Source organism: Pundamilia nyererei, unplaced genomic scaffold (assembly GCF_000239375.1).
Source record: "Pundamilia nyererei isolate P.nyererei 1_Seehausen unplaced genomic scaffold, PunNye1.0 scaffold00050, whole genome shotgun sequence".
NCBI classification, from domain to species: domain Eukaryota; kingdom Metazoa; phylum Chordata; class Actinopteri; order Cichliformes; family Cichlidae; genus Pundamilia; species Pundamilia nyererei.
In genome coordinates this window covers 605,678-619,952 of record NW_005187451.1, presented here as the reverse complement: position 1 = coordinate 619,952, position 14,275 = coordinate 605,678, and the positions used below count along the sequence as shown (strand labels likewise).

At 42.0% G+C, this 14,275-nt stretch overlaps 1 protein-coding gene across 1 annotated transcript in view; it reads right to left on the bottom strand.

The window, feature by feature from the left end:
- syn3 (synapsin III) overlaps nucleotides 1–14,275 on the bottom strand; it is a 127,799-nt gene that overhangs the window by 83,653 nt on the left and 29,871 nt on the right. The window contains exon 5 of the mRNA XM_005733098.1: nucleotides 2,417–2,508. Within this exon, the coding sequence (XP_005733155.1) occupies nucleotides 2,417–2,508 (92 nt within the window). The remainder of the gene's footprint in view (nucleotides 1–2,416; nucleotides 2,509–14,275) is intronic.

Below are 14,275 nucleotides of genomic sequence, written 5' to 3'. Positions count from 1 at the left end.
GGGTCCTTGACTGATTCTGTTCCTCTGTGTCTTTTTCTATCCAGGTATGATTTTTCTGCACGGGCAGTGTATTTAGAGCCATTATCGTGCCACTGCCAATCACTCTTTCCTTAGTAAATCGACTTCCGTGGTGGATAGTACTTTCCTGCCTTCATAATTGACAAAATTTCCAACACCACTCGCTGATATACGGCACCAAGCCATAACACAGCCTTCTCCGTATCTTAGTTTCCCTGTCAAGAAGTCATTCCTTAAGAATGGCTTCTTGAGTTACAAGAATAAGATTCAGAATAATAAATGATAAGCTAAGCCCAAATAATCTGGCAGTGAATGTCAGTGTTTGTGAGCGAGGCAGCAGTAACACCATCTGTAACCAATTTGGCTTCTCCACCATTACAGCAACATCATGAAAAATATTCAACCCCCACAATAACCTCAGTGTCAACTCTGACAACAGGTGGCATTGTAACAGCAGCACCATTCGCCTTCTCGGTCGGCAGTTATTCTCACTTGATTTGTAACATGGTCAGGCTTCTTCCCATAACTCCCCATACGCAAAAATATTTCGAGAGGAAAATTAATTTAATGAGATAACAAACATAGATGGTAACGCTGCTAATTAAAAAATAAAACATCGATATTGTGTGTATAATACGCACATGTAATTGTTCTTTTTGGATGATTTTGCACAGTTTAGGTTACATTTAAGGATTCTCTTTTATTTTTATTTTTAACACCGTACAGTTATTGCTACTATTTTATTTCATTTTTAAATTTTCTATAGCTACAGTATCACAACGATAGTTATTATTAATATCATTTTTGTTATTACTATCATTTTGTTTTGTCTCCTCCGAATCCCATTTTGCTCCACTGCTGCTAAATGTTAGCTGGATGTTAGCAGCTAATAGGAAGTACCTACGCTTTGGTTTGGTTTGCTTAGGACTGGAAACAGTGCAGTCCAACTGCTGAAAGGTCCATTGGAAAAGTAACATTTTTAACTACCATCTAAAGTGCACTGCTTGGGTTCAGACCACTTCATTGGTTGTTCCAATGATTGCCTAAGAAAGACAAATGATTAGCCAATTAGTGCCATCCAAGCTAAAACCCAGGAAGACTAATAAGTGAAATTACTGGTACCCCCTCAGGTACCACTGCTGGTACCTATCTCAAAAGCCTAGGTGACTTCCTTCTGGAGTTATCGCAGTTACCACACTTATAGGAAACTTGACCTCTGACCTTGACCTTGAGGTTGAGGTCACTAAGATTCTGAGAGTTTTAGTACACACCTATTATGTCAACTTGAAAGTTCTACATTGCTTTGTTCTGAAGTTATTGCATTTTCAAAACGATGTGTCCGCATTGCCCGCCTACCCGCCAGGGAAACAAGGATACACTATCAGGCTTTTACAGCGAAGGCGTAAAACGGAAGAACAATAAGTAGACAGAGGTGTAATATCAACATGGCAATCATAGAACCGCCTGTATGAGCAAAATATCTTAACTTAAAATTAAGTTGGATTTATCCTTGTACATGGGTCTCTAGAGGTTAGTTAAGACTAAGACTAAATCCTGTCCCATGTGGAAATGGTTTAGACTGGAGGCAACATTATCTCACAGCATACATTTCATTTATGAAATTAATCATAATCCAGACCGACTCTTTTAGGAGCCCATTCTTGTGATTCTTGGAACAGGGTCGATAAAACAACAAAAATGGCCTTGACATTGAACAAAAACGTTTGGTCAAGAGCCATTCGTTGATCATTGTGTTCAAGTTTTCCTAAAATGTAACCAGTACTACAGGAAGAGAAGCCATTCTTGCGAGCTAAAGAATGAAAAGTTTGCTAATATTTTCATTTTTGACCCAACTGCTCAGTACGTCACTAAAAACACCAAAGACGTGACTTGTGTGGAGGTTTCATGAAGTAAAAGCAACATGAGGTCTACATGTTATTTAGAAACATTTATGCAAAAAACTAGTACAAGTAGATTAATAGCAACCGTCAGTTTTGCCCGAGTTCTAATTCGGTCACTTAGCTACAACTCCTGCTTGTTTAACGTGCATTTGCAGGGTGGAAAAACCTCACGGTGACGCTGTGAGAGCCAGAGATAAAAGAAAGCTCAAACGCACATGAAAACTGTGACCAAAGTGAAAAGATTAAACAGTTTTCCACTGTCACACAGATTTTCCTGCAAGGATAAAAATTAGTAAGCAAGCCGTTTTTAGTTTTTTCAAAGGCTAAATCGCATTAAAGCATTGATTTTATAGAGTCTCACTCATGCCGGGGGAGGGGGGTTGAAACACAGAGCCATGCTTAACAGCACTGAGAGAAAAGAAGTGTGCAGGCTCACTGTGGCACAGTATATATTGGTTGGCCCAGTGCCTCAAACGACTTCCCTTTGAGTGTCTTACCTGATCACTTTGGTGCCACCTTTATTGACCTGCATGTCCACCATACATCCCGAGTTAACGTAGGAAGCCAAGTTGATCTCTGAGAACTCTGCCTAGGAGTAACGAAGACAAGGCATGTCAAGATCATACAACGACATGCACAAACATAGAGCATTTCACAGTCCCTTTGAATCAGTGTCTGCAAGCTGGAAGAAATGTGGACACTGCGTTAGACTGCATTCAAATTTGACTTTATGTTGTTTGTGAAAAGTACCAAAAATCAACAAGATAGTGCGACAACACACTCTTTCACCTCCATTTTACATTTCTGCACTCTCATGGAAATGAGCAAAATACAGAGTGACAAAGTGAGCTGGTGAGAGAAGGCTAATTGAGTTATTCCCAGTCAGTGGCCTCCTGGACAGTGAGGGCCTTGTGAAAGGCCGTAGCCTGGCTACCTAATGACTCAGTCAAACTTCCAGAAATACTCAGAACGAAAGGCGACAGTTGACTTCTGGGAATGGACTTTGTGCATGATTGGGAGGGATGATTCAAATGTCCTTGTACTGATTGTCACAACAGCCCATAAATCTATTCATGTTTACTGCTTTGGACCAAATTTCAGAGTAGAGTAAGAGTAATTCTATCAGATTGATAACCAAGTTACTGCAAAGGATTTCTCAAGGTTTCCTAAAGAAATGAGCAAAATAGTAAGAAACTTTGTTGCAGCTAGACAGCAATGAGGAAATAGGAAATTACTCCAGTGTGTGCCAGAATACCATAACATCATTAATGGGTGTGCGCATACTTCTGACTGCACCATTCAGTGATGCTGGTCAGAGGTACATCAGACCTTCCTTTCCCCAAACAAGCTCCAACCATTAGAGAATGATCTCAGCACATATTCAGGCAAAGAAAAGCTCATAAAGAAACTCTTTGTAGACCAGAACTTACACAAAACCCAGGCAAACCTGCTAAAATGGGAAAACAACATCATATGTGCCTTTTGGATTAGAGCGTGGAGGTCACGTTCAGCATCATGCTCAGGTTTAGAAATCAATCAGGTCCAAATTTGTTTTTGCTAATATCTTATGTTTAAGGTGAAGCACGTCTAATAACCAACAGAAAAGGCTACACTTCAGAGGAGACGGGCTCCTAGAGTTGCAAATAATCAAAACCAGAAATTTTGAAAGCTGTAAAAAACTATATTTTATCATCTTCCTTCTTTTGTGGGAGTAAAAAGAAACGTGAGCTATACGTATAGCATAATACTGAAAGTAAATACTGAAATTAAAACTGCACAAAGGAAAAAGTTCCTTACTCAGTGGCTCTGGCCCTACTGTGCCTCTGATTCGCCCATCGCTCCTAAATCAACCTATTATCCTTCCTTGTGGGTGATTTATCAACCTAACCGTCTCAATACATCCCAGTAATAGGGACTGTAGGACAGGCAAGGACTTCATAAAACTTTCAAATTAAAAGTCATGTGGCAAATGAACACTGATTTGTCTCAGTTTTATTGTCTTGTTTTGGAAGAGAAATTACCGAGGTCCAGACCTTGGTGACCTAATATCTGTGGTGGGGTCAGAATTTGGCATAAACAACATGAAAGCATGCCTTGTTTGCTCAGTCAACAGCTCAGGCTGCTGGTGGTGTAATGGTGTGGGAAATATTTTCTTGGCACACTTTGGGCCTCTTCCTACCAAGTCGGAATCGTTTCAATGCCGCTGCTTATCTCAGTATTTTTGCTAATCATGCCATTCCCTCTATGACCACAGTATATCCATCTTCTGACTGCTGCTTAAAGCAGGACAATGCACCAGGTCACGATGCTCAGAACATCCTAAAGTGGTTTTATGAACACGACAAAGAGTTCAAAATAATAATTGTACTCAAATAACCATCACAGTCATCAGATCTCAATCCAATAGAGCAACCGTGAGTGGAACAGTAGATTTGAATCATGGGTGTGCAACAACTGTGTGATGGTATCATGTCCATATGGAGCAGCATCTCTGAAGGATGTTTCCAGCATCTTATTGAATCTCTGCCAAGACAAAAGTGGATCCAACCCAGTTTCTACTAAAGTTACTGCTGAGTGTATATCTACCTCTAACCATTAGACGAATGGTTATGAAGTTATGCTTAGACCTTTACTGTCAACTGTGGCATTCACCCATATGGCAAACTCCAGGACTTAAAATTCAACCACAAATTGTGGTTCAGCTCCACTTGGGCCTCATGTTCTCCCCAAGAATTCCCATAGCCTCTAATTAAATAGTAAATGGACTAGTTCTTATGTAGTTTTTCTACTCTACGTGATCACTCGAAGCAAAGCACTCTGAGTGCACGACATGCTTCATTCATCCAATTCTCCGATGAATGCCTCAGAGTATCTTGAGGCATTGCCATTCAGTAGCTCACCCAAAGACACTTTGGCAAACAAACTGGAACAGCCAGAGACCAAAACACCAAACTTTCAGTACGTAGATAACTTTCTCTACCTCCTGAGCAAGTTTGTCAAAAAAATACATTTCTGTTCTTTGCTAGCCAACATTAATACCTCTTTGTGTCGTGAATTACTCATGCTAACTAGGATTAGCTAAAAATTCTCCAGCTGTACCTTCTTGTAGAAATACATCATATCCACTTAAAAAACACAACACATATTTACAGTCATTGGTGGCCCTACAGCTACTGTAGTCAGTTATAACGAGTTGAATTGCATTATACAGCAGAAACAATATGTCTGCGTAATATAACCAAAGCTACACCCTAAATATGCAGCTCCAGCCTGTTTGTCAGACCTCATTCCTCACTCTGAACATGCTCTCTGCTTTCCCTCAGAGGAGAGTCTGTCAAGCTGTGTCACTGTAAACTTCCATCTGCCGCAGGTACAGAACGCCCCTGGAGGGACACTAAACAGCAGTCGGTTGACCTCAGACACGAAACGCTGCCGTTTGGTAGTCGTCACATCAGTTTCAAGTATGAGACATGACACTCACGTAGTGGATTAAATGGGCCCTAAACAAGTAGCCTGCTCTTTGTGGAAAAGGAAAAAGTCAATCTGAAGTGACGTGGTCGACTCTCGAGCGCCACATTTCACAGGAAACACGGTTGCATTTCCTGGTATGCTAATCCCAAGCCAGCTGTGGCTTGGCTGTGGCTCGGTGAGCAAAAATGAAATAATAACCAAGCGACCATTTCATAACCATTTCACAAAAGTGTCAAACGGAGAGCCAAGCGTTTGTTTGGTTCTCAGCTCTGCTTTAACTGCTGCATGGCTACGCCACAGGACGAGATACTGAAAACACTGCTTTTGGCTGGAGAGCCGGACCCAAAAAGCATACCTAATGCACACCTAATTGGCTACATCTGAAGCCTCTGTCAGTGCGCCCCAGGGAGGCTGTGGCTACAATGTAGCTGCCATCACCAGTGTGTGAATGTGTGTGTGAATGGGTGGATGACTGGTTGTGTAAAGCGCTTTGGGGTCCTTAGGGACTAGTAAAGCGCTATACAAATACAGGCCATTTACCATTTGAAGATACTATTATTATTATTCTGAAAAAAAAATTCTCCTTATTTTTACAATTCAAATGTTTCCCAAGGACACTCATGGGGTGAAAAACACCTTCCCACAGTGATATCTGGCCTTTGGAATAAATCCCAGCACACATGTACAGCACATGGCTAATGACATATGGCATTCAGCTAATCAAATACGTTTATGACTCGAGGGCTGACGGTTTAAATCATGGAGTTGTTAGATGCAAGAAACCTTTTGCAGCTGGTCTGACAGATCTGCATTAAGGTATGTCACAGTTCACAGCTTGGAGAAAGTTGTAGTTAACTGCAAGAATGGTCAGCAAACCATTTTTTTTTCTTTATTCACAGTGTCACTGGTAGACTGCTTTTATTCTACCAGTGTAGAACTCTTACAAAATCCCAAATTCATTACACATTACAGAAACACAATTGGGCATTTAGCAGCTAAGACATTCCCCCTTAGGTGTTGGCAGACAACAGTACAGATAAAAAAAGAGTCAATATCAGATTTAGTTTACAATTCTAACAAGCTTGATCACACACTGCTTACATAATGTTAAGGTTCGGGCTCTGGGGAGGCCAGTCCATGACTGGTAGTGTCCCATTATGTCTTTTTCTATCCGGGTTTGCTTTTACTGGACTGGAACTAGATTTAGAATCACTGTCAGACCGAAACGTGACGCTATTACCAATCAGTTGCTTTCCAGAGCAGTATTTTTCTGCATTCATTCCTCCATCACTTTTGATAAGATCATCACTGGATGAATTCAGCCAAAAACCATGACAGCCTCCACTGTGTTTTGATGGTTATACCTTTCTTTTACATATTAAAGCTGATTTTAACCAAAAAATGTAAAATGTGGATTCATCACTCATTTTCAGTCCAGTATTTGCGTAATTTAATAAACAAATAAGCTTGCATTGCGCATTGCTAGTTAAGCAAATTGGTATCTGGACATCCTCAAGCTGTGTTTTTCATCTGAGGCGTTGCCAAACTTTATTGAGACTCACACGGGCTTTCATCTAGATAAAAAGGACTATTATCAGGATGGGATAGCTCTGTGGCCCATGTAAACCTTGTATGGGGGAGTAAACTTCCTTTAAAAAGAATTTGCTGAGTAACAAAACTGTTCAGGTTTTTTTGGATGGGGTTGGAGGGGCAAGAGCGAGAGGGAGGGAAAAAAAGAAACACCCACCTCTTTTTATTTATTGTTTTGCACTCTCAGAGGAAGAGCAGGGGGCGAATAAATACCATAATCTTATTTCAGGGACAACGAGGCGCCACTCTTGCTCACTGTGCCTGAAGGACATGTATTTGGCTCTGGTGCTTTTCTCAGCTCCCCTCTTACTGATACCCATTCCCAAAAGAAACATCTGTGTGCTTTGCAGCACATGCCGTGCCAAGAAAGGCTTCTAAATGCACAACACACCCAAATGCACACTGACTGCGTGACACTCCCATGCACATGTACGCACTAATGCACCGTGCTGCTTCTAAACAAATCCCATCCCAAACACCAGGGCCTACAGTGGCTTGTGTGGCGACCTGATAAAACCAGAGAGTGGGCAACATTTTGGCAAGCTTCAAGAATTACACACCATCTCCAATTGGCTGGTTACATTTAAAAGGAGTGCTAACAGCCAGTGTCACTGGGTAGTAATGGATAAAGAAGCTGGTACAGGGCACAGGCCCAGAAGCCAGGGCAGGAGGCTTTTCACAGTGCCATGGTTACCATCACGGTACCACATTCAGACACTTGTCTTGGAACAGCTCTTGCCCTGGGAAAGGAAAACAGGAAGTGATACACAGGACAACTGCCTCCAGAACTGATTCTTCTCATCTGTTGACCTGCATCCAGGCTGAATTAAGAATGGTGTGCAGTCAAACTGATATAGCAGAAACACAGTTTGGGAGAAAGTTGATTTACGATTAAGTTTAACTATGGCTCAAAGCTGAGATCAACAAATCTTGCTTACTTAAGCTTGTTTGAATTTCTGCACTTTCAGTTTCATTGTCATTCCCTCTACTCACAGCTACTTTCATCACAGTCATCCAAACGTGTGATCTTTTCTTCTTTTTAGCACACAGCTAACGTCTAACTGGCCTTTGAATCACATACAGCCTCTTCCTGACTGGGTTAGTCTCATACCAGGCAAACACTGCTGTGGTGAAAGGCAACAAGGAGTATTTATTTGTGCGCTCTGTCAACTTTGCCAAGTTACATTAACCCATGGATACTGTTTACAGTAAACACCATCTGACAGCAGCTCATCTGGAATCTTTGTTGGTATTTTTAGATCTGGACTAAGGAAGGTTATTAACTTTCACGTGGGTAAAGGTGCCTTTTGCTTGGTCCTGAATCAAAAACAACTTAAACGGACCAGCCACATTACACCTAAATCTTTGATTTGCAAAAATGTCCAGAACGACAAATTTTTTTTTCTTGAAGGTAAAAACATTTGATAATTTTTTACATAAAATATTTCATGATTTCCAGTTTTGACTGAAGGAGCAAACCAGCGATTAGTTGAAGTATTAAAGCTGAAATTGTCTGAATTTATTTGATGTTTCCACGTCTTAGTGTCTAGTCTGCATCTTGGTGCTTTGTCTCAGTTTCCTGTTTTACTTTGGTAGTCCTGGTCCCATGTTTATGGTTTCAGTTCTGCTTCCCAGCGTCTCGTCATGAGTGCATTATCCCAGCTGTGTTTCCCTCTTGTCTCCCATTCCCTGATTATGCCAGCATGTATTTAAGCCCTGTGTTTTTCCCACGTGTCCTCCGTGTTAGCTGTGTGTTCCTCAGTCGTCATGTTTTGTCAGGTTATGTCATGAACTCCCAGTTGAGATCATCCTTCCCAGTTTGGATTTTGGTTTTGTTTCTAGTGCTCATGTATTGTGTTTCTAAGTTCGTTTTCTGCCAGTGAATAAAAACTGCCTCTCACTACCCCCAGCTCCAATTGTGTGATTTCTTTTCACCTCAAAATAGATGTTTTTCTGCTCCAAACTGCTTCTTTTATTGCTTTACATCTCTGGTTTTAATGGGGGAAAACCTTGACAAACTGAAACCTAGTTTAAACACAACTCTAAATAGAAAACGTTACATAAATATAGCAGTTTTATTAATCCCACATTATCTGGCATGTGATGCGCTGTTTTTGTTATTTGAGGTCGAGCGGTTCAGTTTTACGCTGCAGTCAGAACAAAACTGCGTGACTTGACTCAGCACATGGGGAACACGCAGTAGTTGCGGGGCAGATACTTTGTTTAATGTTTTCGTCGTTCTCGATAAGCTCGGCTGAATCCCATGCTGATGCAATTGAGAAGCCTGAAGTACAGTGGACTATTCATATGCACCACAGAGAGGTATTTGTTGCTAATAGCTACCACCTTGTGCAACAGTGAAATAATCCACTGAGGCACTGACGGCTGAAATTCACGACAGATGCTAAGTGCAACGGAGCAACAGAAGGCAGCAAGTTACACACCAAACCATCCGTCTTCTGAAAGCTCTCCTCACATGCCCTATGTCATGGGCAAGTACGAGCCAAAAAATGGTACGGATAACATACCGCCAACTGCCTGTGAGCTGCCATGACTGCAGCGGAAAGGAGCGTGGACGGCGCTGAGGTCATATGCCTGCCCAGCAGATGTTGCCCCGCGCGACCCAAACCACACGAGCCGGCAACCCTACAGAAGTGCCTCTTGTTCTTTTGCAAACAACAGACCTCTTCAGTTCTGTTTAATCTGTCCAATTGTGTAAATTACAGTGTTTATGAGTTGTGGGTAGTAAACAGGCAGTTTGTCTGCCAGCCTGTTGTTGGGTGTCATTACGTCTGTGATCAACATTGATTGTAGCTGTTGAACTTTACAAAAATCTTGCAGCAGACTGTCAGAATTTTCTAAATATCTAAAAGTGAAACAGGCACGGTAAAAAACTGCCAGTGCACGAGAAACTAAATGAGAAGGTCTTGAACTTGGCACTGCCACAAGGCTGCAACACATCCAAGACCCTTCAGACACATACAAAAGGCATTGTAGGAGATGGATATCCCACAAGATCCAGAGATCTGTGGAATGTACCACTCGTCTGAATGAACACAGCTCTTGAGTCTAAATGTAAAACAGCAGGCAAGTGTTCAAATAACAAATTGACTGAGTCAGAGGGTCGAATAATCTACAGCCACCTACTGCGAGATAAAACTCCTCAAGTTAACATCTATGAAGGATATAATACAGACGCAGGTCAGAAGACGGGGTTATGTTAGGGATATAATTGATTTCTGATGTTTCCCTGTTTGGGCCTTGCTTGGTTAGACAGGACCACAGTGAGGTAGAAATATCTGGGAAATCTGTAGATATGTAGCCTTTGTCATAACTGGTTTAGTATTTAGCAAATTTCATTAATGTTCAGCGGGGGGTTGCAAAGGAAATGGTTTGTAGTGAGTTGTACGTGAGGCCGAACACTAAGGATGTGCAACAGGTTAGAGTGATTAAAGATTGGGATGGAAATGCAGGGAACTGTGTTCTCCCCTTTTCTCTTCATCATCTATGGAGCCGACTTCAAGTACATCAAAGAAACTCGTCTCCTGCAGAAATTCTCTGATGACACAGCCATTACTGGAAGTGAGGAGATGTGATAGGAAGAGGCGTACAGAGGACTGACTGATCGGTGTGTGAGGTGAATCACCTGCAGCTAAATGTGGCCAAAACAAAAGGAGCTGGAGGAGGACTTTGGCAGGAACAGATCCCGACCCTCCCCAGTCTGCATTGGTGGGACTGATATTGAAATATTCACAATATAAAATTTGGGGCAATCGTTGCTCAAGAGTTGGCAGTTTGTCTTGTTATCAGAAGGTTGCCGGTTCGAGCCCGGCTCCGACAGTCTCGGTCGTTGTGTCCTTGGGCGAGACACTTCACCCGTTGCCTACTGGTGGTGGTCAGAGGGCCCGGTGGCGCCAGTGTCCGGCAGCCTCGCCTCTGTCAGTGCGCCCCAGGGTGGCTGTGGCTACAATGTAGCTGCCATCACCAGTGTGTGAATGGGTGGATGTAGTGTAAAGTGCTTTGGGGTCCATAGGGACTAAGTAAAGCGCTATACAAATACAGGCAGTTTACCATTTACATAAGTATCAACTGGCCCACAGGCTGCAGTGGTCTGCTAACACTGACGCTGCCTACAAAAAGGGTCTGAGCTGGACTTACTTTCTACAAAAGCTCAGATACTTCAATGTATGCAGCTGGCTGCTCTAAATGTTTTATCAGTCTGTTGTTGCAAGCACCATCTTCTTTGCTGCGGCGTGCAGGGGGCGAGGCATCAAGCAAAGGACGCAAACAAACTGAACAAACTCATCAGAAAGGCCGGGTCTGTTGAGGCAGGGTACACCCTGGAAAGGTCGCCAGTCTGTTGCAGGGCTAACACACAGAGACAGACAACCATTCACACTCACATTCACTCCTATGGGCAATTTGGATTAATCAATTAACCTATCCCCACAAGCTGCATGTCTTTAGACGGTGGGAGGAAGCCGGAGTACCCGGAGGGAACCCACGCAAACACGGGGAACATGCAAACTCCACACAGAGAGACCCCGGCCTGATGGTGGAATTGAACTCAGGACCTTCTTGCTGTGCGGCAACAGTGCTAACCACGGTGCCACTGTGCTGCCTAACTGCTTCAATGAAAGAAAGAAATCTACAACTCCCAGCCCGATGACTGCCGAGTGCAGTGAAGAAGTTACACAGAAACAGGCTCTCTGCAGTCAGGACTGTTTATGTGTTTGTAATCCAGACGGTATGCTGAGTTACAGTTACCCTCAACCCCAACAGAATCAAGAAATACTACTGAACAAGCTGCATGTAATGATTTTGTGAGAAAGCAATGGGTTCAAGCTTGTTTTATGAGTCACTTAGGAGCACAAATAAGCCACCAGCAGCACTCCCACAAGCATCTGTTTAGTGGTTAAAAAAAGAAAAATGGGATTAGCCAGTGTACACGGGGCTGTGAGCATCAACTAAACTGAAGTTCGAAGTGAGTCGTGTAAATAAGAGGCAGCACACTTTAATGAGAGATCACATCTGAGAATCAAAGCCAGTCTCTCCTGGTTCTCTTTCGGACAAGTTCGGACTGGCATCCGGCCTCCTTTAGTGCACCATCACACGCTGTGGTGAGTGTGTGCTCTGCGAGTCTAAAGATGGTACCTTATATGGCAGCAAGCAAGTCAGAGAAGAGTTATGAAGGTTTGGCATTGCTTTAGAAAGCTTAACCAGCATGAACATGATGCATGGCAACTAGCAAACTAAATGTCCATCCATGTAAGGCATGCAGTTTGTAATTACATTATAACAGAGAAAAAACAGCTCAGGGAGCACCTAAACGGCCTTCATGTTGAGCTATCTTTCAACTCTGGTGAAAAAAAAAACAAAGAGGCTATTTTCAGTACTGGGCAAAAATCTTGAGCCACCCTTGATTTCTTTATGTTTTGCTTCTGAAAAGCCACACTGTCTTGTAATTTTTCAAAGCTGTCTTGAGCAGCCGCTCTTACTTTGAACATTGGCCCCCTTTTTTACCAGTGCTGTGTCTATACAAAGCAGACAAATTAGCAAAGAGCTCATTTAAATTGTATCTTTAGGCACTTTGTCACTAGCAGCCCGTCACACCATTTATTCCCATTTCTTTAGTTGTAAAAGTGCCAAAGATAACACAGTTTGACAGGCATAAAAAAGTATTTTTGCACCAACAAAGTGATTCCCAAAGAGCTATTAGCTAAATACTTGACATATCTTGGCATGGTGTACATTTTGTTAAAGAAAATTGAGGAAAACTGAACAAGCGGAGAACAAAAAAGGAAGTGGCAGGCCCCAAAAACTAAATCTGAAGCAACTGAATATCATCTAAATGTCATGTTCTTCAAAAATGACACAAAAAAAAAAAAATACAACAAAGACCTAAGAGATGCATCTGGCCCTTCAGTCGATCACAGAGGAGGCTCTGTCATGGTGTGGAACTGCATTTCAGCTCCCAAACTGTCACACTGGATGGAAATATGAAGGCAGAAAAGTGCAGTTAGATTTATCTTATCTGCCAAGTAATATCATCTGGAAAGTGTTTGACTGGCAACAGCAATTATCCCAAACACACTCCCAGTGCAGTGTGTAAAAACATTCCTGGATAGAAAAACACACAGTGGAAACCTATCAGACATTGATTGGCCTCCCCAAAGCCCAAAGTCACTCAAGAAAGGACATTTATATAAGAAGCCAACAACAGTGGAATTCAAGAGAGCAGAAGCCAGTGCAGTGGGACTCTCTGCTTTTATTGTTGTTCCCTAAAATGGTTCATCGCAGCATGTCGCAAAGTTTTCACACAGAGATCGTGTTTCCATCATTCTGAGGCTCCAAACAGCCGATGAAGAATCTGGCTGCTGAAGGCAATTAGCAACCGACTTGTATTTGTCAGTGCAGGGGGCTTCTGGGAAAGAGGGTCGAACAAAATCCAAGTAGGTCAGTTCAAGCTATAGCTGAGCTATGTGGGGGGTGGAGGGGTGCTCATACGTCGGTTCACCCTCACTATTCTCTTCAGGGAGCTTATTATTAAATCAGCTGCATTTTTATTGGAGTTCAATAATTATGAGGCTGCAAGATTTAAAAAAAGAAAAATCAATTTTCAAAAGAAAGTGTTGATTCATTCCAGCTCCCACGCCGTCCTGGAAGGAGGATGTGACCACAACAGTTGAGAGTAAAGCAAACAGGCTATAAAATCAGCGTTCCAGCTTTCTGCGGTTTCTTTCCCTTCTCACATAAAAACACACCACTCCATTTCAAAGACAGCTTCAGTCTCAACAATGGCTTGCACATGTCAAACTGAACAGCTTTTTTAAGGTAAATTAGATGGTATCTACACACTGTAAATACCGTATGTCTAGACATATAAGCGGTAATTTCATAACTGTGCTGAATTAACGTACGCTTTCTTCCTTACAGGAATAATTGAATATGGTGACACATGAGTGGAAGCGTTAGGAGGTTTTTTCCCCTAAACAACTAAAGCATTCACTTAAATGTTATACGCTGTTAATTTAAAAAAAAAAAAACTCTTATCATTTAGATTTCAAGACTGAGAAGAAATTTTAAGTGTCCATTAAGACAAAGAACAACTTCATTAACTTAAATTAGCCGTTAAGCTAGCGGTGCAGTTTTAGCTTGAAGAAAACATGAAACGTAAGACCTCAAACCCTCATGTTCGAAAGAAAAATACAATAAAGGTTTCATTTTATAATACTGGACTTATTTTTCTACGAAGGTTTGAACTTTGCGAGTGTTTAAACAAGAGAGAAACGTGT